Raw genomic sequence first — 23,996 nt, 5'->3', positions numbered from 1 at the left:
AGCACGTGTACGTTGTGGGCAACGCTCCCAACGAGTGGTTCTCAACAAACTGCGTAAGTTCTGCTCATCTTACAGCAAAACCTCGGTAGTAGAAATCAAGGTTGTCTTCGTCTTTACGTCCTAGTTCGGCTTTCGCGCTGTTCACTTACTAATGGGAACCGCCAACTTAGTCCAATGAGCCATCTTACAAAGCAGGGCCCGTGTTCATGAAAACGTTCTTACGCTACGATTGTTCGTAAGATCAAATGTCAGCCAGCTCTGATGCTGAATATGATATCACTGAGGGAGGCGCGCCATCCAATGAAAAACAGTACGAAAGAAAAGCTTCGCGAATTCGAGTCCAGATTCAGGCCCGTGGCGAGCACCATTTTCACTACGATGACAGCGTGGTTTTCGGAGTTCACGGCACACGTCGGCCACTCTGGTGACTCGCACCTTGCTCGTCCCGCGCGCAGGGCCTGTACATGTTGCTGGACAAGGACGTGGTGATCACGTGCCGTCGCAAGGACCTCAAGTTGGTGCAGGCCGCGCTCCCGGTGGCCGCCAAGACGTTCGCCGCCAAGACCCGTATCGCGGGCAACGTGGTCGTCGACCAGGAGCGCTTCCTGCCCGACGAGTGCGGCGGCGGCGTCGAGCTGACCACGACGCGAGGCAAGAAGAAGGTCACCAACACGCTCGAGAGCCGGCTCGAGCTGGTCACGCGCAAGACGCTGCCGCAGATACGCGCCGGACTCTTCGGAGCCAACCGGAATCGCAAGTTCAAGGACTAGAAGGACGCTTGCTTCCTCTGCCGGTTGTGCGAGAATGCAAAGCTTCTCGTTCTCTTTTTTTTCCCCTGGCGTGTGTGTGTGTGCATGTTCATTCGTGCTTTCTTCAAAATCTTCACCTTGCTTTTCTTAAAAAAAAAATAAACTCTCGTCATTCTCCGGTGTGCCAACCACATGCACACGCCTTGACCTAGCAAGGTCAATCTCCTCCTTGAGCCTATGTTTTGACAACGAGACTTGTTTTAGTCGTGGCGACTCGCTTTCCGTCGCAGCGTTTGCAGATTCGCCGCGGTAGCTTAGTGACGATGGCGTCCCGCTGCTGCGCTTGAGGTTGCGAGCTCGATCCCCCACACCCCACAGCGTGCCTCGTGATCAGATCGTGGTTTTGGAACGTAAAGCCCTAGTATTTAATATTTAGTTTACGCAAGCTTACAATGAGAGAGAGAGAGAGAGAGAGAGAGAGCGTCTTACAGGGCTAGTGATAAGAGACCCGATGAAGTTGAAATTTTCGCAGCTCGTGAGCAACGAAAAAGATAGTCATTGATTATGGTTAAAGAACGCTTGTGCCGCAGATAATACTTAACGCGCTAGAATACTGCACGCTTTTATTGTTAGCATTTTTCCTTTCCTTCAGCATAACTGAGAGCAGGCTATTCAGTCTAAGAGATATTATAATTCGCACAAAAAATATCTAAGTATATGTACAGTGGAAAAAAAGGCGAGAGCTCCGACATTGTGCTTTCAGTGCCTTTAGCTCCTCTGCGTCGATTCTACGTCATGTGCGATCATTCTCTGAATTGTCTTCACTTTGCTCGTCATAGAAAGCAAGAGAGAAAAAAGGCGCTGGAACATTGGGATGACGCTATCAAACTTGGCATATGTGCGCCAAAAGTACCCGTCGTAATAAGCCTTTATTAGGGCGGCATTCCATTTTCGCACGCAACGGAATGTCTGGATCCAAGGCACCGCCGTAAATTAGTGAGACAGAGGATAATGACCGCACAATGACGGCAGCGCACCGATTAATCGATATTCGTTGCGGCTTATGGCGAGAACAATATGAAGGTGCGCTCGGTGTAGTTTGCAGGGCTCCCCAAACTTTTTACCCTTTCCGATTGTTCCACAGACGCGTCAGCACACAAAACGAATGCGGTCTCCGCTTGGAACGTGCACGTGCCAGATGTTCAATGGTGCTTCGCTCGATTGGCAAAAAGAGCATTGAACAACGACGGCGCGAACTAATGGGTATGTCGCCATGGCGACAGTAGTTTACGCCCGCCGTGTCTGAGCGAGGGAGCTATGCAGCACGAGAGCACCCGGATGCCGGAAACAGACGGCAAATAACTCGTATGCATTGTTTTTCTAACGTGCGCCAATACTGCGGACGCTCTGTCAACGAGTGCCCCGGACTGTTTAACGGTGTAAGCGCTGCGTTACCAGACCAAGCCAGGGCGCTAACCGAGTAGTTACGGTTTAGTCAGTCGTACGACCACCGAGTATACCTGCCATCGCGCAACTGTTCGTGATTGCAGCTTAATGAAATGGGCCCACAAAAGGACAAATGACGCTGCGTAGCTTTTACAAAAAACTATCCACCTATTTGAGACCGTTGCAGTGCGAAGCAGTGGACTTATGCAGCGGCCGTTGGCTCCCGAGATCTCTCACCCAGTTCCGTGCTACGCCTGCATATTTGCTGTCCTTCTTACGCCATGTAATTATGTGCTACCAACGACTGCGTTTTTCCTGGCACACCCACTCTGATGGTCTAATAGACAACCGATAAGTTGTGCGCCCACAACATGGCATGCCAAACTCCACTCTTTTATCATACCTAACACGATCCACCCGCGTCCGGCCCGCGGGACCCACGCCGCCGCCTTTCTCTCACTTAGGTTATCCGCTAATTATTTTTTCGTCCCATCACTCGAGAGCCGCCTCCCAGCGGCGACGTTCAGAGTTGGCAGACCAGCTCTGGGCCGTCCGGCAAGCCAAAGATGCCGCCCGAGTCCAAGGACTTGGAGCCGCCACCTGAGGCCACCACAACGAAACTGCCGACCATTCATTAATAAAGTTTCTTCTCTCTCTCTCTCTCTCTCTCTCTCTCTCTCTCTCCCATCACTCGATGCGCAGCTCTTAACTTCCTTTTAAGTTTCCTTGCGGCCCTCCAGCCATCGGCTACGTGCATTAGCAATGGCAGAACACAAGGGTTACACATATGTTCAAGGAAATCGATAAGTTATTATAAAAGTTATTGGAGCCCGAATCGAGTACATACGCAGTTTGTAAAGCTGTTAGAAGCACTCTCTTGAGTTAGAAGCGGCGTACCAATTCTCTTCGGTTACACGGTGTGACACTGTCCGTGTCTCGCTCGTCTCCAACGACGACAATATCGTGCGTGCTCTTTTTTTCTTTTCGCTTCTGGTAGTGCCCGCGAGTTTTCTGCGACCTTCTAGCGCGTGCTTCTGACGATGCTGCTGCCGGCAGAGACGGCAGAACGGCAATGTATTAAGAAGCACCGAAAACTCGACAGCATCGCATGCGCGCTGTCATGCGTATAGATAGCCCACCATTAGTTTGTTTTGTCTTGGCGACCCCGGTGTGTCTCGAAGGTGTAAACGTTGAGACGAAAAGAAAGCAAGTTGAGCGCTAGATTTTACGCTAGATACCGTAACAGCACCATGCACTCGCAACTACGCCGTAAGAGAAAACCCTCTCCAAACCAAATCCCTTGACCGCAATCGAAGGCTTTGGCTCTTAACCGCTACGTTCCGTCATACCAGCACGACGAAATTAATTTAGGGTCAAGAAATACATTATTTTACAGCGAAGTTGTTAACAGCTAGTTACCCCAGGATCATGTCCGTCTGCCGACGCAAAGCTCCCTATACGTGGGCCGATACCGACGATGGTGCAATGCCGGGCCGACGCGCGGTGGATGTGCACAACGCCATTAAGGGGCCCACATGCACAGCTTTGCTGGTCATCCTTCTTCGCAGAGGGAAAGGGCACTGATTTTTTATATCACCTTTAAAGCAGTACCACGGGTTGTTGTAATATAGCCTCTAAAGAAGCCGAAATCTTCACCGAAAGAACCTTGAAAGAGTTGGGGTCGATTGATTATAAAATGCACTTTGGGACCCTGTGCGTATGGCCGCCATCGTTGCGTTCACTGCTACTATTCGCTAAACAGGAATGACAACAGGATTTAAGTTGCGCAAGTCGTTTCCAGCGAAAGGTATGCTATTAAGTGAATCGACAAGTTCAAGTGGCCACCTGGAAATCTGACCACGCGATATGAGGGCGATCGTTTACGTCTTCTTCCTTATACTTTTATATATGTTCCGCCAAAATAAAAAAAATTCAGTGAAAGTCACCGACATCGTAAACAGTAACGACCAATGGAGAATTTTTCAAGTAACTAGATTAAAGAAGGTGCAATTCGCGTATAATTAAACGGAACTAGTTAGCAAGGTCAAAACTGCCGCGAAGCTTTGAGCGAACGCGTAATATACGTCCCGAACTAACAAAAACTCTGGACTAGGTGCAAAGAAAGCAGGGGTCAAATTAAAAAAAACATTAAAAAAACTCTTTTCGTATTCGTAAGCTCCTTTTGCCATTGGCCCACTGCCTTCAGTAATATGTCCAGCACGAGAAGTGGCTAATTTTTTTTCTTGCTAACAGTTATAGCGTAAGCGGCTCTGAAAGACGAATCCAGGATTTTGTAATTTTTCTCTCTCCTCCTATGCGAGCCCTATTAAAATGCGCATTAGTCTCATATATATATGGTGGAAGACGGCAATAAAGAAAGCAAATCTGTTTTGAATGCCAGTGAAGAAATTGTCTCGCGCGTGTTGCGCCCCACAGTACTGACGCTCGCACGCCTCGCGAAATAATGTCGCCCTCAGTCGATTTCCCGAACGCGGGGTTAATGCGCTACGGACTCCACAGCTGAGGTCATTGCCCTTCTATCCCAGGAGTGAAGGGAATGCACGCATATGCATTGGAGCCCCTGTCGGTTCTTAACCGCGTTTAATAATAATACGACGAATAAAGAAAACAAGATATCGAGTAGACGTGAGCTGTTTCTGGCGTGCGTCGAGAGAAATCGAAATTGCCGGGGCCTACGAGGGGACATTTTTTCCGTCCCCCTTGCGTTCAATAAATGCTAAATGCGATCGGTCGGCTGGGAGACGTCCGGCTTGCAGTCACACAGACGTGCACGCCGGTAAATTAAAAAAGGATTGCAAAGCGCTTCGCAAATAAGTTTGCCTTTGAATGCAAACTTCGCATACTCAAGAGTAAGTGGTGGTACATTAGCCCGTTGTTTGATTAGATTTGTCGCACTCCGTCTTTTAATGTGTTAGCATTAGGAGTGTCAAACGAAAAAAAAAATGTGCATATGTGTGTGAACTGTGGGAAACCGGTCACGTGGTAGAGGTAGAGAGGAGATTTTATAGCTTAGAATTAAGAGCGTGAATGTGTATATGTGTGTATGTGTACCATGCAATTGACGGTGGCATGCACCAGTCCACCGTTACTTCCACTTCTCCCCTCGAAAAGGCTGGACTTTGTCGAGGGAGCTGCATGCAGCACAACACATTGCAATATGATGAACACGTTTTAAATGATGAATCCTGGACCCCAAAGAAGTGCGACGTAATGCTAATGCATTTCTCTCGCATTCGCCGCTAAATCTTTATACGAATTTTTCATCATCATCATTATCATCGTCGTCGTCGTCGTCGTCGTCATCATCATCATCATCATCATCATCATCATAATTTTATTTTATGAAGCCAATTCGGTAGCTATTGGTCCAACGCGGGAAATTAAAGAGCACCTTCAATTTTTTTCGGTAAGTACTACCTGTCCCATTCTTACTGCAGCACACCTGATGGTCACGCGAAACGGACAATGCGACATTCTGCCGCACTGACTCAGTGGTAGAGCTCTCCATGCATGTTGCTGGCTGGGCAGTGCAAACTAACTAACTAACTAACTAACTAACTAACTAACTAACTAACTAACTAACTAACTAACTAACTAACTAACTAACTAACTAACTAACTAACTAACTAACTAACTAACTAACTAACTAACTAACTAACTAACTAACTAACTAACTAACTAACTAACTAACTAACTAACTAACTAACTAACTAACTAACTAACTAACTCATTATGTCTGTCTGTCTGTCTGTCTGTCTGTCTGTCTGTCTGTCTGTCTGTCTGTCTGTCTGTCTGTCTGTCTGTCTGTCTGTCTGTCTTCCGTCCACCCATCATTCCGTCCGCTTATCATTCCGTCCGCATCAGCAATGAAGTTCGTCCTAGGGGGATGAAATTAGCAGGCAGTTTGATAAAGCAATAAAAGAGACAAACCCAAACGAACCTCAGAAAATATAAGGCGCTTGCCGCAATTCTGATTCTTGATCACCGCCATAAACCCGCGATGCTGCAATTTGTAATACGCACACCTGCCGAAGTCATCAAAACAACGTTCGATCACAAAACTTTAATTTTCTTTAGCGCTCATTTTTTTATTGCGTTCTGCGTCCAACCAGCCGCTGAGCAATTACGGGCGCGTAGGGCTTTGAAAACAAAAAAATTAAAAATGCGCCTCATCGCTATTATTATTTTTTTCAAGATCATAACCATTGCATAGTTAAGTATGAGTTTCAAATTTGTCGTGCTGACTAAAAGTACGATCTGCGTGACCATAAACGAATTCGCTCGGTTCTTGCAGAATCCTTGAAGTGAACTGCATTATGGCGCAGACACGAAGTAATAGGTTTGCTGCGGACGAGGTGCAAAAATATAACGGTCTCGATTTGCCGGCTGAGGCGCTTCGGTTTTTCTCCTTTGAGGAAACGCGGGCTGTGCACAAAATCGATGTGTGGCATGCTTCTCCCTAGTATACGAGCTTGAGAAGCAAAGGGAGTGATAAACAATTTCTTTTGCGGCAATCACATTCTAGTCCCACATTTCGCACCGTTTCTGAGAGTTAGCGCACCCTCCAAATGAATTACGCTCGTTTTCGTTAGGCAGCGCAGATGCATTTGTCTGAGTCCACAAGAACTCCTGGCTATGGAGTAATATATGGAATAGGCTTCATGAGTTATGCTTCACTGTGAATGAGGTGCCCGCACCATGTATTGTTTCTTAGACTGTACTGAGCAGCAGAATGTTATTTCTCCTGCATACACGACTCTTCGGCAAACTATACTACAGAACACGATGATAATAGGTGTGAACGCTGAAATTAACGTTCACGTTCGATATCACTTGTCTCTGCCAGTCAGAGAAAGAGCTCGCAGCAAACAAGTGTACTTGTTTTTCGACTAGATGTGCGACCTAACGATGCATACGAATCTTTGTTCATGCATTTTTTTAAAGGTAAACCACGTAGACGTAACAAATACGCTTCGCTTGCAGCAGATTGGGATGTTGAAAGAAAGAAGGAGAAATTATAAAAATAATCAGTTCCTACTAAAATTGATTAAGTAGGTTCCTTGTGTCAACGTTCTTAACATTAGGTTATGTTACAGCATGCACTAGAACATTGACGGGTAGCACAAACTGCCCAGAAGGAATGAATGCTTCAATGCTTTCTGAACTATTGCAGACGTAGTCTGTTTTTGTGTCAGTGTGTTAATCTGCATGATCGCTTGCGTGGGGGGGGGGGGGAGGTGGAGGAGGGGGCTGTCATTTTGGTAGGATACACCATTCCCTTGCACAGCCCACATTGCCGCTTTGGCAACGTTAGTCCCAATTGCCACAGTTGCTCCAACGACCATCTAGAAGTGGTACTGGATGTACGACTTTGCTAGAAGGTTGGCGAAATGGCGAGTTGCGATGGAGAGCGATTATTACACCAAAATTTAATTGCGCAAAACTAAGAATATGTTTCGTGTTACGCGAGAATCATTCAGCAGCAGTGGCATCATCATCAGTAGCAGCAATAAACCAAGGCAGTGTTTACGATTGGGCTGCTCAATATGTAGATTTCACATGGGCTTCTGCATTACACTGGTGCAGAATATGGAGTGTGCACAAATGCTAAGCGTTTTACGAGCTGCAACCCCACACTCTACAGGTGCTCCAACCACAAATAACTGCGTACGTGATGTCGTAATACGTCGGCTGTTTAGGCTCCGATCTGTGGAAAACCGTCTAGAGCAGCCACACTAGCTCTGGCCTGAATATCTCCAAAAGAGTTTGAAAAAAAAAGATAGAAAAAGACGCAAGCCTTTCACGCACGGTTGGCGTGCACCACGCGACCAGTGGTAAACTACAATACAGCACGTAACACGCTTGTGAACCAGCGGACCGCTGGACTCAACGATGCTTTCAAACCTGATGGATGCGCTGTCGCGAGCGGTGTTTCATCGTCTACTTCGTTCTAATGGTGTTTTCCTCTGTGGTCGCCCACCGGGAACGCCGCTTTCCCTCGAATTCATTAGGATACTTTGAGGCAGCCGATTTAGGGAGAACACGAGGATTCGGTTGGAGCGCAGACCGTGTTCGACGGCGGAGCATGTCCCTAAAAGCACGTGCAACCCCCTCAGCGAACCCTTCCCCCCTACCCGCACCGCACTCTTGCATACCGGTGCACGTAACGACCTTTGGCTCGATTGGCGCGGGATGATCCCTGCCTTCGTCGGGGGCCCTAATGCGATGTAAGCGAATACTTTCTTTCCTCTCGGTCGTCGTGCTCGCCCTGTTTGAAAGCTTGGCTGCATGGGGATCGTAAACGGGGGTGCGCAGCTGGGGGATGCTCCAGTGGTAACACGGTGACCCCTCCCTCCTGGGCGGCTCGTTCCGTTCGCTTCTTTTGCCTCCCTGTGATTCGAACTTCGGTGCACTGCATCGTCGGAAGTTGTGTGCGCTGCAGCAGGGAGCTGCCAGCCCAGTCGGGATAATGATCTGCGACAGGTAAAACAGTGTATCACCGAGGCCACTAGCCGTCGTAGTTTTCTGCCTCGTCGTCACTGGCGAGAATCGCAGTGCTCAGAAGCATGCTCTCGTATGGTCCCGTGCGCGCCGTTTGAGATGCGCAATACGGGCTGCAAGTTCGATGGCCATAGGGCGTTGATGCTTGCATTAATGAACTAATGCATGTCTAATGCTTTCTGAGCCATAACACAGTTTTATTTATTGTAATCATTTATCAAAGCTGGTATCCACTGGTAATTACCGAGCTAGATGTGGCAGAAACACTTTAATGGCAACAAAAGGACAAAAGAAAACAGAAGTGAGCATAAGATTGGTGAACGAATTCGGACTGAATCATGCCTAGCAGAAATAGTTCCGCCAGTCTACATAGTTGAACATCGACAGACCTCCACAGTATTCGTGGGCTCCGCTAAGATGCCCTATGAGGACAACGAGATGGAGCGTGCAGAGAAACAACTGTCGCCACCGATAGCGAGGAAATGCAAGTCACTGTGCGCAAAACACTGACGTGCAACAGTCCTCGCGAGCACTTTGTTGCTCTCCGCAGGCTCGGATTATTCGAGGCTCCTTGAAGCTGGACAAGCAACTGACCAGTGCACTTTAGAAAAATCGGTTCCAGATTGCACGCCAACGCAAGTCACTGTATACTTTCCGCGTGTGCATCAGCTGCGGTTACAGATTCAACGCGCGCTGCACGGAACTGTCGAGAACGAGGTTGCGGCGCTCGAAAGGTCGCCCACCGTGTTTCGATCCGAATGCACAAGCGCGTGCGGGCGTACCTGCCTGTCGCCGACTCGCCCGCTTTGCTCCGAAGTTCTCGGAGCGCTCATTAAAGAGCGAGCACTCGGGCGGCCGCATGCCCTCTCGGTCTCTCGCTCCGTCTCCCTGTGTGCTTGTCGCCCGCAGTTCTTCCTTCTCGCTTCTCTGTCAGTTTGATTATTTCGCTTCAAAGTGCAGCCGATTTCTCTGCGAGACACACATTGGCTGAGTTTGACGGCTGGTGTATACTGCCGCCACGAGGACTTCCTGCGAAGCTCGCGACGTCTGATTTAGCCTGTTGTGTTGTTCTACTTGGTTTTTTTTTTTTGGCAACCAGCCTAGCAGAGGGAAAGTCCGTCATCGAACTCCCACGACGTTGGTCTAGAGGAAATTCCTGTGTTCTGTGTAAGTGAGCTTTCCAGCTTGTGGTGACAGGCGGCAATTATGCTTTCCATTTCTTTTATGTATATATATCCAGGCGCTGGGAGTGCAGATATACCTTAAATTCATCAAGGAGGAGTGGGACTCGCTTCTGCGTAGCCTCGCTCTAGGCAAGCAATTCCTGGCTGTACGGCGTGCCTGCGACCGGTGCCAGTGGGCTAGACTTGCCGGTCCCGACGTGGGACTATAGCCTGGTGCGCGACAAGTTCGCTTCCTCGCCGGACCTCCAATACAGTTCTTTCACTCACTCACTACCACGCGACTACATATATATATATATATATATATATATATAGCGCCGTTCAGTATGTCAAATTGAGGAACTTATAAGACGGGATTTAGTCGATTAACACAAGTGCATGTCAGACATATTTTTGCTGTTTCTTATGGAGAGCGACACACAATATGCAAGTCATACACATGAAAACACAGGAGGCGCTGCGAAGCAGATGAGTCTGTTGAAGTTTATCACATGTCGTAATTGAGTCGCGTATAGCTGAATGCTTTGCAAAAACCCGAGGTTTGACAACAGCCTTGCTATGTTAATTGTACATCAATCATAATCGTATGCCATCGCAATGTCACGGCTCTCTATTTGTCACAGATTTTCTGTTTATTATTTTACGTCTCGTGGCAACAGCCAGCTCAATTAACTAGTACATCGAGGGCATCGCACAAGGGATTCAAGCACCTCGTGTTCCCGCCCGATAGCCGCACCACTACATTCTTACAATCACTGTGTTTGCGTACCGCCCGGGACTGGAATGACTACCTTAGCCACATTGCACTCATTCATGGGTATCGAGCGCTTCAATATTGCTTGCATCAAGGAAGCAGACTAAGATAGATCGCAATCTTCAGTGACATAGATTCCCGAACTTTGTAAGACGACCCTTTATGTAGTGTACTTTTGATGGGCTCCTTGAGGTGCTGACAAATCAAGCAGAATACCCTACATATCCCGCGGTTTTAATGTGTATTCACAGTGGATCAACGTTAACTATTGCGTTTGTTTCATTGTAGGAAATTCACGAATATTCCTAGAAATAAGTATTCGAACAGGATCTATTCCGTTCGACCACATCACAGTAACGACTTTCTTCGGCTGAAAGAAAGGCCACCCGTGTGGATCGGAGGCCCACGTATCGAGTGAAGGCTAAAAGCGTTCGCCTGCTGTGGTGAAAATAGCCGCATTGCGGTGCCGTGAACTTTGCAGCGCTGTCTCGCTTCAACGCGTTGCAACGCGCAGTCGACTACACACATGCTCTCAACGCCGCTTCTGTTTACAGTCAGCGCCGAGGCGGCTCATGGTTGCCGGCTCCGAACGACCGTCCGTAAACGTTTCGGCAAAGATGTGCGAGGCCGCGAACACGTGGCAGGCAGACAGTTTGCGGGCGGTTACTTTGAGCCGCCGACCTTCGCTGAATGCCTTCTGGCGTGAAATCAGTCCCGGTGCAGAATCGCGAGCAAAAGGCCGGTAAGGCAGCGGACTCGCGTGCTTGTGCCGCACGAACTATTTCAATCAATCAATCAATCAATCAATCAATCAATCAATCAATCAATCAATCAATCAATCAATCAATCAATCAATCAATCAATCAATCAATCAATCAATCAATCAATCAATCAATCAATCAATCAATCAATGCTTTAATTTAATGAAACAAAACAGAAATACAGACATATTTGTACCAACAGTGCCATGCGGCTACTCCCTTAAGCGAACGCTATTCTGTCGTGACAGCTTTTGGACGTATTCCTTTTATTTACACGTATTATGCCATGTATATTAAGGAATAGTCGACGCCACTTAAGAACATTCTCTTTAGCATCTCAGCCAAAAAACAAAAAATGGTATTAATATTAATAGTTTGGTAAGAACCGCACAAGTCAGTTATTATTATAACGACTGCCCAAACTGAGCGGCTTCCGCTCAACGTGCAATTTTCCCATCCCTAGATCTGTTAAAACGAATTCAAAGGCAAATGGGGAAGGTACTAAAAAAAAAAAAACGAAACACTGAGTGTTGTCTCAGCAAACTATATCTTTTTGGCGCCCAGATGGTCACGTCGCCTAGTTAGACGCAATTGCTCTAGAGCATGTGTGCTATAAGAGGATATAAAAGGACTTCCAGGCGGCTTCGTGAAGACGTCGTTAGGGTTTGTTTGACATGTCCAAGTGAATGTCGTTTAAGAAAAAAATATGTCTTCTTCTTTTCATGGCTCTTTAAGCTACTACTGTATAAACTGTGCTCACGCATAACGACTGCGTACGGTGTTGAATGTATGGTGGCAGATATTTGTGGAAACGTTAATGGGAACGTATTCACCACGTCATTCCCCCCTGGTGAGAACGTTCATTGGTGCCGAACTAACGACCGACTGTCTCGAAACCGTAGTCCGGGCTCTGATTATTTCTGTTCACATGCGGTAGCGCAAAGTGAAATTTTGCAATCGTTTATTTGAGGCCGTAAGGGGGAAACTATATTCTGCCTTCACTTCTTTTTACTTAAAGGGACACTAAAGCGAAACAATAAATCAGTTTAGACTAATGAAGCATCGTTTGAGAACCCTGCAGGCAGTCATTTCAAAAGAATACTTTGATTATTAGATGAGAAAATGAAGGTCCAAGTATCAGTATTTGAATTTCGCGCCGAAACCCCAGCGCCGGTACGTCAGCGTGACGTCATGGATTCCAAAGTATGTTTTCGCATTTGGGCCGCGTTGGCTGAGTGAAGGTTCCCGAAACTTGCCATGTTTAATATTTGGTTCCTTTAGAACACAATGTAGTCAATCTGTACCGCTATATATAATTAGCAGGCCCTAGAAGATGCTATCAAAATCCAAGACGTCACAGCCCCCAGGTGCGGGAACTTAAGTAGGCGTCGCCACCCGTATTTCGTTCTTGCACTTTTTCTGGCTTACCCAACGTCTTATCGTTGTAAGAGTGGTGTTTTTGGTGTCGTAGAACGGTAATTTACTTATGCAGAAGAAATCATTTTTCCCTTTAGTGTCCCTTTAAGCATGCTTCATGCACTGAGGTTTTCGTTATAGAGCAATCTAACTTCGTAATTTACGCTGCTTTGATTTCTTTTTTTCGTTGTTGTCAATCCCAAATGCACGCCTAAATCAGGAAACAATAAACAGACCAGTATGCTTTGCCCATACGCAACGCAGTTAGAGCAGCAGCCACAGTAATTCAAGTGCCCGTGCATGCTTTGCGGCAAACCTGTGAAGAATTCATATGACCCTGTAGTCACCTTGCGACTGCTCTCTGGTTAATGTAGGAAAACTTTGCGACAGAGTGGCACCTTCGTGCCAACCAGGGTACTAAACCTTTTTTGAGGTGCGCGGGCTGTGTCGACGAATGCCGCCAGAGCAAGGTCATTTCGAGGGTTGAAAAAGACCATTACGGCTGTCACTGCATGAGCAGGTCGCTAATCTCAACGTCGCAAACGAGATTGTTGGCGATCGAGAAACCCGGAAGCACGTCGTGTCATTTCGTTCGACTTTCTCGAAAAATACACGTCGGTTACAGCCTATAGGACCGGGAGCTATAACTTTCGGCAGCCTACAGCGGCACCGATTTCAGCTCCCGTATCACTCGATGCAACCAACACAAGCGGCACGAGGGCTGAATAAAGAGCTGAATAAAAGCACGCAGTGAATTGCACTCATTACCAAGATACGCTGCTCAGCTTTCTTAGGAAGTACGTTGAAGTCCGTGCCTATACGGGCCCTACGAATAAAGGAGCTCTCACATTTTCCATTCAATTGGAAGCGGAATGGGAAAAATCTCGCTTCTTTTTTCAACTCAAAGACCAATTTGCTTAGTAGGGCGGCGCAAGATCGCAGGCGGATCAAGAAATCCGTGCTACGGTAAAGGTGTCTCAGCTGTACGAGAACTCGGGAAGAAATGTGAGCGGCAACACCGACGACGAAATAAAGTAATGCTGTCACCCCTATTTCCTTTTCTGTTCGTGAGCGAACCATCTTACTGTAAGTACCGCCGCACCAGCCGTTTTACCTCTTTTGTCTCATTTCGCAAAACGATTTTGTTGCGCTGCTCACTTTACTACAGCTCTAAGTGTTTATCGTGCGACGTGGCTGCCGCAGAACTATTGAGAAAGTGCCAGGTGCATTGCCGTCGAAGGCATCGAGAGATGATGTCTCACGTCCCCCCCCGCCCCCTCTTTCTTAATAAAAAAAAAAAAGAAAACGCGTAGTGGCTTCCACTGTCTTGAAAGAAGATCAATTAATCATGACAGAGAATCGAAACAGAAGAAAATTGTTCCACTGGATTTTCTTTTTTTTTTTCGTCAATACCACACCCGCACGTCCAAACGATGCCACAACTGTCGTGCGTGCTCCAGTCGATTGCTACCGTTCATCTCCCCTCGTGATTTTTTTTATATGTATATATATATTTACCCGCACAACTAGGCGAATCGCACGCTGAACCGCGTGGCATATAGAGCGATATTGGATCGCACAGGTTCTCCGGTATTTTGTTTTCCCGGAACTTCCCAATTGTTTTGAGAGATAGAATTTTTCGCGGTGCCGGTGCTCAGCCATCAAGAGAGTATAAGCACCAGGCTTATTTTCCTCCTTCTTCTCCTTCTTCTCCTTCTTCTTCTTCTTCTTCTTATATAGCCATCACTAATTACCAGGTACACAATGAAAGATTGGCGAATCCGTCGGAATTGTCGAAACTTCTGCTGTTCTGGTGTGCGCTGTCTCGTTTCTCCATTGATCAAGTTGTGGAACCATGACTGACAGCAGCGCGACGGCACGGATTAGCTGCCCGGGGCATGTTTAAGAAACGTGCGCATGTTGTACTATTTAGGCTGTTCTGTGGTTTTACAATGTGCGGGCAACACTCATGATTCATTGCGCGATCTATATTCATGGCATGGTTATTTCTTCCTAGATATGCTCTTCGTTGCGCAAAGTTCCTAATCGATGATGATAAATACTTGCACAATGTACCTGCGATTAGTGTGACAACAAAATATAAAGAAAGTAAAAAAAAAAACAAGAAAGAACCATGCCCCGTTACAACGAGCCGAACCACTCTAAGGATTACGAGGCACTCGGTAGTGGAGGACTCCGGAAATTTCGACCACCCGGGGTTCTTTAACGTGCACATAAATCTAAGCACAGGGGTGTTTTCGCCCCCATCAAAATGCGGCCGCCGTGGCCGGGATTCGATCCCGCGACCTCGCGCTCAGCAGCCCAACAACATAGCCACTGAGCAACCATGGCGGGTAGTTTAAATGTCACGCATACACTTATGTTGTTGATTTGCCCGTATGTTTTATTACTAGAACATGACTCGCGATTACGTAATAAAAAACTGAAGAAGTGAACCAAGCGAGCTGGAAGAAATTCCCGTTACAACTTTAACGCCGAAGCTGACAAAGACACAAGGAAGAGTGCGATTTTCGGCGTGAATTGGGCACTCGCGGCATAACTATGCAAGGGGTTTCAGCAAACACTTTGAAAATTTTTTTTGAAGGTTGCTTGTGGCAGATAGCTCAATTCTAGTTTACGAGCCGGTCTACTCGAAGCGGCGGATACTATTTGCACAAAAAAAATTGAAATGCAAAATCGACTAATTAACAAGAATTCACTAATTAACTTTTAGCTCATGATCGTACGACCCATATTGCAATTTACAAATTCTAGCAGCGGACTTCGCAAAGCGGATCCACTTGGAACGAATTCTCAGGACGACACCAGTTTCGAGATATAAATTCCCGAACTTTGCGCGGAGAAATGCATTGGCGTTCAAGTTGTGTGCTTCAGTGCATGAAACGACGTTTTGTTAACAAATTAACTGGAATGCCACTGCATTTCTCCGCAAAGTTCTGGAATTTATATCTCGAAACTGGTGTCATCTTGAAAATTCGTTCCAAGTGGATCCGCCTTGCGAACTCCATGGCTAGAATTTGTTAATTACAATATGGGCCATACTGTAATTAAACACTTACCTGATGCATTTTTATCAATTAGTTGATTGCGCATCTCAATTTTTTGTGCAGGTATTGTCCGCCACTTCGAGTAGGTCAGCTGATGAACTAGAATTATGATATCTGCCACAAGCAGCAGTTAAAAATTTTTGAAAGTGTTCGCTGAAACACCCTGTATATAGGCTACACCGCTAACAAGAGCGATGGGGCGGCGTCCGTACCAACGAGCCAAATATATGTCTATTGTAAGGACACACGAGCTGGAACAGGCGCCTGGGCATGTCGTAATAACGCCGTACTAGATCGATGTTTCTTGAAATATGCACTATTTTTTTTATCCACTACATGAAAAGGCCGAAATAGCGAACCTTTCTCTTGAGTGAAGCGCCACAGCGCTTTTCGCTCAAGAGAAAGAAAAGAAAATTGAAAAAGAGAAGAAAAAAAAAGAACCGCAGTGGCTAGCCGCATACGGTGGCACATATACCAGAAATTTGTATTTAGCTAAGAAAACGTTTTATAAGTTGGGCTTTTAGAAATGCAAATTCTCCCAACAGAATAAGTACGAATATTGACGTAATAGTTTTGCGGAAACCCGCAAGGTGGAGAGACGTAATTATTTAAGGGAAAATGAGACATCCACCCAATCGTAGCAATTGCTACAAAGGAAACCCATACGGGTTCCTCGAAAGAAAAGCCTCGAAGTTGACGAAAAATTCATGCTGGTACGGGACGAATTTTTCTTTAACTGCGAGGCTTTCATTTCGAGGAACCCGTATGGGTTTCCTTTGTAGCAATTGCTACGATTGGGTGGATGTCTCATTTTCCCTGAAATAAGTACGAATCTTGCAGAAAAATATTCTTTAAATATCGACTCGAATAACGAATATTCTTGCAATTTTAAACAAAGGAAAATGTAGTGGTTGTGTGAAGTGCACTTCTTAAAAATATATATATATATTAATGAAAGGAAAAAGAAAATGACAGAGAATACTTATTGACATCCTTTTATACATGCGATGCTGTTCAGAACTCGATGCCAGTTGAGCTTGTAAATTAGAAATAGCTGAAATTAGGTGTTGTCTGGCCCATCACTGCAATGATGATAGTATAATGAAACACAGGAACTGTGCCTCGCCACATGCGCCTGGAGTGCTGTGTTCGTTCAAGAAGCAATTTTTAATGTTACAACACCGCATGGGCTTTTGAAGCGACGCAAGCACGGTGGTATATTGTCCGAGTAATGAATTTCCTTTTCCTAAATAGAGAAAACGGATTTTTAATAGAGAAAACGGATAAGGGAGCCTCGCCTAAAGGCGAGGCTCCCTTATCGAATGGTTGGTTGGCTTGCCTCTATGATTCATACCCACTATGGGGAATTGGTTGAGAACCGGTTGCAGTTATAGAGACAACTAGTCAAATCCTAAAGAAAGGAAAACATACATGAAATGTTCTTTCACAAGAACGAAACAAAAGTAAGATGACAGGTGCCTCCGCGCAGAAAACGCGCGGTTCTCGCAGCAGTATAGTGCGGGCCACCCACCACTTGCATCTTTCTTTCTCCCTGCGGGCTAAATGACGTGAGATTATCCTTTATATTCAAAGAGAAACGAATATTCGACAACTTGGCACAGTGAGTTCTCGAATCGAACACGAATCAAACGGTGCACGATTCGTATTCGAAATGGCGAATATTCGCACACCCTTATTTGTAAGTTTTCCTGCAGCTTGTAATGATCTCCTCTCTTAGTTCCAGTGCGCTCACGAACACCCCTCCCCCTCCCCTCCCCAAATTTTTGTAGCCTGTTTATTTCATAGCTCCGTTGTTTCCATCGATAAAATGAGAACCTTCGACAATAGAACGTTAGCGTATACATTGGAAACGCAGACATCGCTATCGGAAAGTCTACAGTCTCCGCGCGACACGGCGTCGGCGTTCGTCGCGCCGCAAAGGTCAGCCGACGTCTCTGGAGGGGAGACGAATAGTCGTCGGTGCCACCGCTGTGCGTACTCGGTCGAAGAGATCAACCCAGAGAGCGTAGAGGCGAAGCGCTCTGCGCCGCGAATCAATACGTCTATACCGCTAACCAAACGAAGGTGAACGCAAGGGGGCGTGGACAAGCATTAGATATTTTGAGAACACCGCCGCTTTTTTTTTTTCCCCGACGTTAAGACCGGCCAATCGGCAGATATCGCGGCGGCGCGCACTCGGCTTGCCGCTGGACAATATGTGCGAGGAAAGTAAATCAAACACGCGCGGTCACCGTTCCGTTTCCGCCATGCCTTGCGTATTCGGTGTACCGTAATCATTTCGCTCTATTCGCGGACTAACCGGTCGATGGCGGTCCATTTGTCTAGACGCGTATGCGGGCTTCAAAAGCTGGCACGCCGAACACTGACGTGCTTTTTTCTTTGAGGCTGAACGGACGTTTACTTAGTTAAGCCCAGTTTTGGGCGCAAGGTGCCATACGCTTTCACTTTCCACTGAGTGGCTTTGTGAAGGAAATATACGAGGGACGTTCCGAAAGTAAGTTTCATCAGTTTTTTTTTTTACAAAGAAGCTGGTACACCAGGTGAAACAAACAATCGCCAGGGAAATCCGCGCCCGTTACTGGTTGAACGACGGGAAGAGTGTGAGCGGAGAAAGAATAACGCATTCTCAGAGCGCCGGAGAAAACAGTGGCAGCAGACCGGCGTGCCCGAGGTTTTACGAGTACAAATCACGATGGCAGACAGACTCGTGCTGACAACGTGGTCGCCAGTGGATGTGCGTGCTGTTATCCGATACTAATGATCACCTGTTTCCTGCATTGAAAGCCGCACTATCGGGACGCAACTTCCAAAACATTGCTGAGGTGGAGCAGGCTGTGCGACAATTCCTTGCTTCGCAGGACACCGAGTTTTACCAGAGTGGTTTCTTCAAACTGATTGCACGCTACGACAAATGTCTCAATTTCGGTGGCGACTATGTGGAAAAATAGTGAAAGATGTATAGATCATAATTCCATGGTGTATTTCTTTTTTTTTAAATAAAGGTTTTGTGCGAAAATAAATGACAAAACTTACTTTCGGAACGTCCCTTGTATACAAATAGCTCGTGTAACGGTTTCTCCGATTACACAGTGCAAGCCACAAGACTGCCTGCAATCTAGACGCGCAATACGGTCTTCCCCCTATAATTACGTGTATCAAAGTAGCTTGGCAGGAAACGCGAACATCGCTTCCCCAGAGTAATGTTTTGTAGGGCGAAGCTGTTTTTAGCGAAGACGACTGAATTACTTGTGTAGGGGAAGAAACGAGAGCTTGCATTCACTAAGTCGTTCGTACAGGTACAGAACCGGTTTGTGTAAGCAGGCGCCGTTGTCGCAAGTGAAATTCTATTATTAGCCAAGACAGCCGCAATGGCAAGCAACTCTTACGAACATAAAGGGTTGCGGCTTCAGCCGCAAGTGCTAAATCAGAAAGCGTTTTGTTAGAAAGGAATGTTTGGCATTGGTTACCCCTCTAGCTAATATTATGCCCGCTATAACGAAGACGTGGCCTGTATTCACAAATCGCTTCATGCGCTATATCGAAACAGGTCGTGAGAAAGTCAGCAGCCAGTTCTGATAACAAACATAAAACCGAAGGCGACCGGCTATTGATGAACTGTTCTTATGTGCACAGGAAGTTTCGCTAGTTGGGCCTCAGAACTCATTTTTGTGCAAATATCTATAAATGGGAAGTGCTTTAAGCTACGGGACCGCATCTTCAAAATTGTCTTTAATTAAACTAGCAGCGCGAAGGAATGGTAACAGGGAATTCCTTTGATTCTCGGGCCACATTCACGAATGTTTTTGTTCGTAAATGTTATTTGTCGTTACCTGGCAGCCTTAGTAGCATAATGATTGTTTCGAAGTTGCTGTGACGAAAAAGGGCAGCATAAGAGTTCTTCTTGTTTTTAATTCAGGCTATAGGGGTCGTATTCAGAAAGCTTTTCTTTCCCAAGAATTCTTCATTAACCCGCCGGCCACACTCACTTGTCCTTACGAACGGCCCCACAGTGACAATTTTTCTGTGAACATGGGCACAGGTTACGACCAGGTCGCGGACGGCTCCTGAAATAAGGAGGCAACCGAAATAAAAACAAGAATCAGATTTTCATTAAAACTGAGACGGTTGCGTCGGTGGCCTTGGTTATGAAGGCGAAACAAACACAGCGCTTACTGACCAACGTTTGGTGCAGACTGTGCTGGTTGGACGCCGTTATAATTGTCCCATACAGACTCGGGCACAAGTTAGAACATGGACAAACATAAAAAGCAAGAGCGTTCTGCACCGCCTGGCACGGACGCCGATCGATAGACAAAAATGACTTAAAAGAAGGATCAGCTATACATTTCGAGATTGTGGGCTATAGCGTTCAGTGCGGCAATCGAAATTTCTAGTTTCACGAAAAAAAGAAACCAGATATCTTAGCCTATGGTTTGCCTAAGCGATCCCAATCCGCGTTTCTTACGTAACCCTGCCACGATCATCCCCGACCAGACGAACTTTCGTCGAACCTCTTACATTATGCACGGGCGCACGACAGTCATTGAAACGCAGGCGCCCGTCGCCTACTCGAGTGACGTGTAGATTCTCCTTAGTTCGAACAAAATAGCGCAGTTTTATTTCGCGAAGCGATCTCCGTTCCTCGACGGCTGGGCGGCAGTCGCTAGTCGTAGTACTTGCGGCGGGGGTTCTTGCCGAAGAGGCCCAACCTGATGTCGGGCAGCATGCGCTGCGAGATGAGCTCCAGCCGGCTCTCGAGCGTGTTCGAGAGGATCACGCGGCCCCCGGACGCGGCCAGCACCACGCCGCCGAAGCAGGGATCCGGCAGGAAGTTCTTCGGGTCTACGGACACCTTGACCTTCAGCTTGGTGATGTCCCGGAACTTCTTGGCCGCGCTGTCCACCACTGGCTTCGCGAGGGCCACGTCTTTCTTGCGGCAGATCACCATCACGTCCTCTTTCATGATTCTCAAGAGGCCCTGGTGGTTGAAGGGACCCGCGCGCGTGTGACATATATAAAGACCAGCGTCAGCAAGGTGCTGGTAACAGCTGTCAGTGCCCACTCGTGTAGCAAGTTTTAGGTTTTGCCCCTTTTGTGACAAACGTTACATCACCCCCAACCTGCAGCCACTACCAGTGGAACTGTATACGAATGAATGGCTTGGTTAATCATGCTGATGCATAGCGCCAATGTGTGCGATAGTGGCGAACTGTGAACTGTTTTTCTTGGGCAGGAATCATTGCTGATAAGAAGGTGTCGCAGCAGCTTCTGCATGCGGTGCTAGGACCTTGGGCGCGAGTTTGATGGTTCAGTACCGAATCGTGGCGGGTACTTTCTTGAAGGTGCAATGCGAGAACGCTGGATCACTCAACTCAAGCAAGAAACAAGTGGTTAAAATTTATACAGTGAGCTTCGTATAGCCCAGGAGCAGATTTTAGTCGGTAAGTAACCCGTTTACCTTGTTTGGAACTTCTACGTGTAGAGTAAGAACAGGACGACGAAGCAAATCTGTTAGTTTCAAGGAAACTAAGCCCGTATTCAGAAAGAAAGGCACTCGATTCGAGTGAAGTAAACGCTGCACTTCGGGACGAGCGTGCGCCTTGACTGTTCCGTAACGCTTTCGCGCCTGTACTGATGCAGCCAGGAGCTGCTCAAGCAACGCGCCTCCTCTCAGTGACTTTGAGTATACATTCGGACTACTTTGTTGCGAAGCACGGGAGTCACTGGCGTGCTATATGCGGCCAGTCACAACCAGCAACCGACGGTTGCTGTCATCAGCCCAATCGAAAGATGGCGGTCTCTTCCACCATCTAAGAGAAGGTGAGCTGCTGATTGAAAGAGCGTTTAGGCGCTTAGAAATATGGGGACAAAGCGCCTGAGCTCCTGTCTGGGGGCTTCCTTGTCGTACACGGACATACAAGCAGACCATGTGTGCCGCAGCATGACGTATAAATCAGTGGTTGCTCTACATCGCTCGCACGTCGTTGCAGTCGCCCCCGATCGCAGGTGACCCGTACCTGCAGCACGAGCTTCTCGAGAACTGACTGGTAGTGCTCGCCCTGTCTCGAGATCTGCCCGAGGTAGGACTTGGCCTCTACGAGCACCTTGGTCACGTGCTCGTTCATGGCGCCCAGGAGCCGCAGCCGCGCCGCGTTCTTCACGTGCGAGCTCTGGATCTTGCGCTGGCGCTCGACCTGCTTCTGCTTCTTGGAGAACGAGTCCATGATGAGGATGCGCTGTTCCTGGATGAGACGGCCCTTCTCCGTGTTGAACTCCTCCTCGGCCTTGGCGTCGATCTCTTGGACCTTGGACGGGGATATCGTTTGTTCAGCAACGCGCCGATAATAAAGGGCAAAGTTCAGGCTTATGATCACTTAAAATTAGACGTGAGCGCATGCGCGTGTCTCTGCCGATGTAATATTAGCAGAACGAGGCCTACGTTGTGGAACAGGCCGAGCTGTCCCAGGTCCTGCACGCGCTCCCAAATCTCAGAGGCCACAGGCACGTGCTCCTAGATTTTCAAATCTTCCACCATGTGCCCCACGAAACTGGAGCCTTCATATTTCTTCGTTAAGTTTTGTTATTTGTATTTTGAATGGAAATGCGTAGATTTTGGCGCCTATTTGTTTAACTCTTTGAAAACAGACGCTCAGACGCAGCAGTGGAGCTTTGGAAATCTGCAAATTTTAACCATTTCCGCCGTTTTGAAGCTAAGACGTAAATTGCTTAAAATCCCAAGAAATATTGTGCATCGTACCAGAGCACCATGACGACGGAATAAGCGTAACGCTTTAGGAGGCGTTTATTATAGGCACTTAAGGGTAAATAAATGATGATGATCTTGCAAAGACGCCTTTGGAAGTTGTGGCACAGCATTCAGGGTGAACTCCTCGTTACTGAACTAGTTTTGACGCTATTTGGTGCAGATGCAGCCAAAGCGAATTCGGTGACCGGATCGGCAATGATACAGCGCCACACTTTCAATTAACCGATTGTAAGGCTTGTGCTTGATCACAATTTCCTGTTCGCCTTTAAATTCGTATCAAGCGTAGAAACTATATACAGACTGCATTCCCTCCCAAAGGGGCAACAGAAGCGAGCTCCCGGTGACGTTCGCTCGTACCTTCTCGTTGGCCTCTTGCTCGATGAAGGCCAACATGTGCTTGATAGGCTTGGAGACGTCCATTTCGCCCGACCTGCCAGCCATGGTGGAGATAGCCGCGAGATTCTTGGCAATTTAGGCACGGCCTTGGGTGCGCAAGTCGCCCAGCTTACGGCGGTGCGACTCCTCGGGCGCTAGGGCGTCTTCGGTTTCTTCTTCTTTGTGGGCGGCGAGCGCGCTTGACGATGATGATGACGATGCGCCTTCGAGACATGGCTCGTACCCGCTATGGGAGATGGCCCAAGAATCGGTTGGTTGGTTCGCACACGAAAATGAACTCGAAAAGGTAAAATTGCGAATAAATGAGTAGCGCACAGTTGACAAGTGGGACCAGATGTCGATTATGCTGTAAAAGAAATTGAAACATTCATTGAACAATTTACAATGAAAGGAATTTAGAAAACTTACAATACGAATAGTGAGGAAAGTGCGTCTCGTTACTTGTGTTCTTCCTCTTAGTTCTTCCTCTCTCGCGGTGGCACATTGCCGTTGTGGAGGATAAGCTAAATATATTGCGGCACGGGCCACGAGATCTTCGTGAACAAAATTTAATACGGGAGAAAAGTTGAAAGTGGGAAAAGTAACGCATAACTTCTTTAAACACCGTATGCTTGCAAGTACCGCAATACGTCTTTCACATCGTCGTTGATCACAGCGATGTTAGGACGCACAAAACGTTCCTGGGAAAACTCTCTTATCGTTCATTTCGAAATAACAGATTGATTATTAGAAGATAAAATTAAGGTAAAAGTTTCAGACTTTTTGAACTTCGCGCAGAATCCACAACGCCGGTACGTCACTGCGACGTCACGGATGTCAGTATCGTTTTTTTTTTAAGTATTTAGGCCGCGTTGGCTCCACAAAAGTTCCCCGGGCTCACCATGTTCAACCTTTGGCTCCTTTAGAGCGCAAT

General features: G+C 47.1%; 3 protein-coding genes across 4 annotated transcripts in view; 1 reads left to right on the top strand and 2 right to left on the bottom strand.

Moving 5' to 3' along the window:
* Nucleotides 1-937, top strand: part of LOC135915217 (V-type proton ATPase subunit E 1-like) — a 34,152-nt gene extending 33,215 nt beyond the window's left edge. Inside the window, exon 4 of the mRNA XM_065448271.2 lies at nucleotides 456-937. Within this exon, the coding sequence (XP_065304343.1) occupies nucleotides 456-770 (315 nt within the window). The 3' untranslated portion in view covers nucleotides 771-937. The remainder of the gene's footprint in view (nucleotides 1-455) is intronic.
* LOC135915571 (potassium/sodium hyperpolarization-activated cyclic nucleotide-gated channel 3-like) overlaps nucleotides 1-23,996 on the bottom strand; it is a 452,750-nt gene that overhangs the window by 109,163 nt on the left and 319,591 nt on the right. The window lies entirely within an intron of this gene.
* Nucleotides 20,517-23,262, bottom strand: LOC135915091 (V-type proton ATPase subunit E-like). The gene is made up of 3 exons (XM_065448182.1): nucleotides 23,045-23,262; nucleotides 21,939-22,226; nucleotides 20,517-20,899 (listed from the first exon to the last, which is right to left on the bottom strand). The coding sequence occupies exons 1-3, from the start codon at nucleotides 23,126-23,128 to the stop codon at nucleotides 20,585-20,587; spliced, it is 687 nt and encodes a 228-aa protein (XP_065304254.1). The 5' UTR covers nucleotides 23,129-23,262; the 3' UTR covers nucleotides 20,517-20,584.

Source organism: Dermacentor albipictus, chromosome 1 (genome assembly GCF_038994185.2).
Source record: "Dermacentor albipictus isolate Rhodes 1998 colony chromosome 1, USDA_Dalb.pri_finalv2, whole genome shotgun sequence".
In the NCBI taxonomy this organism is placed as follows: domain Eukaryota; kingdom Metazoa; phylum Arthropoda; class Arachnida; order Ixodida; family Ixodidae; genus Dermacentor; species Dermacentor albipictus.
The sequence above is the reverse complement of the archived record's forward strand: the minus strand, read 5'-3'. Positions and strand labels throughout refer to the sequence as shown.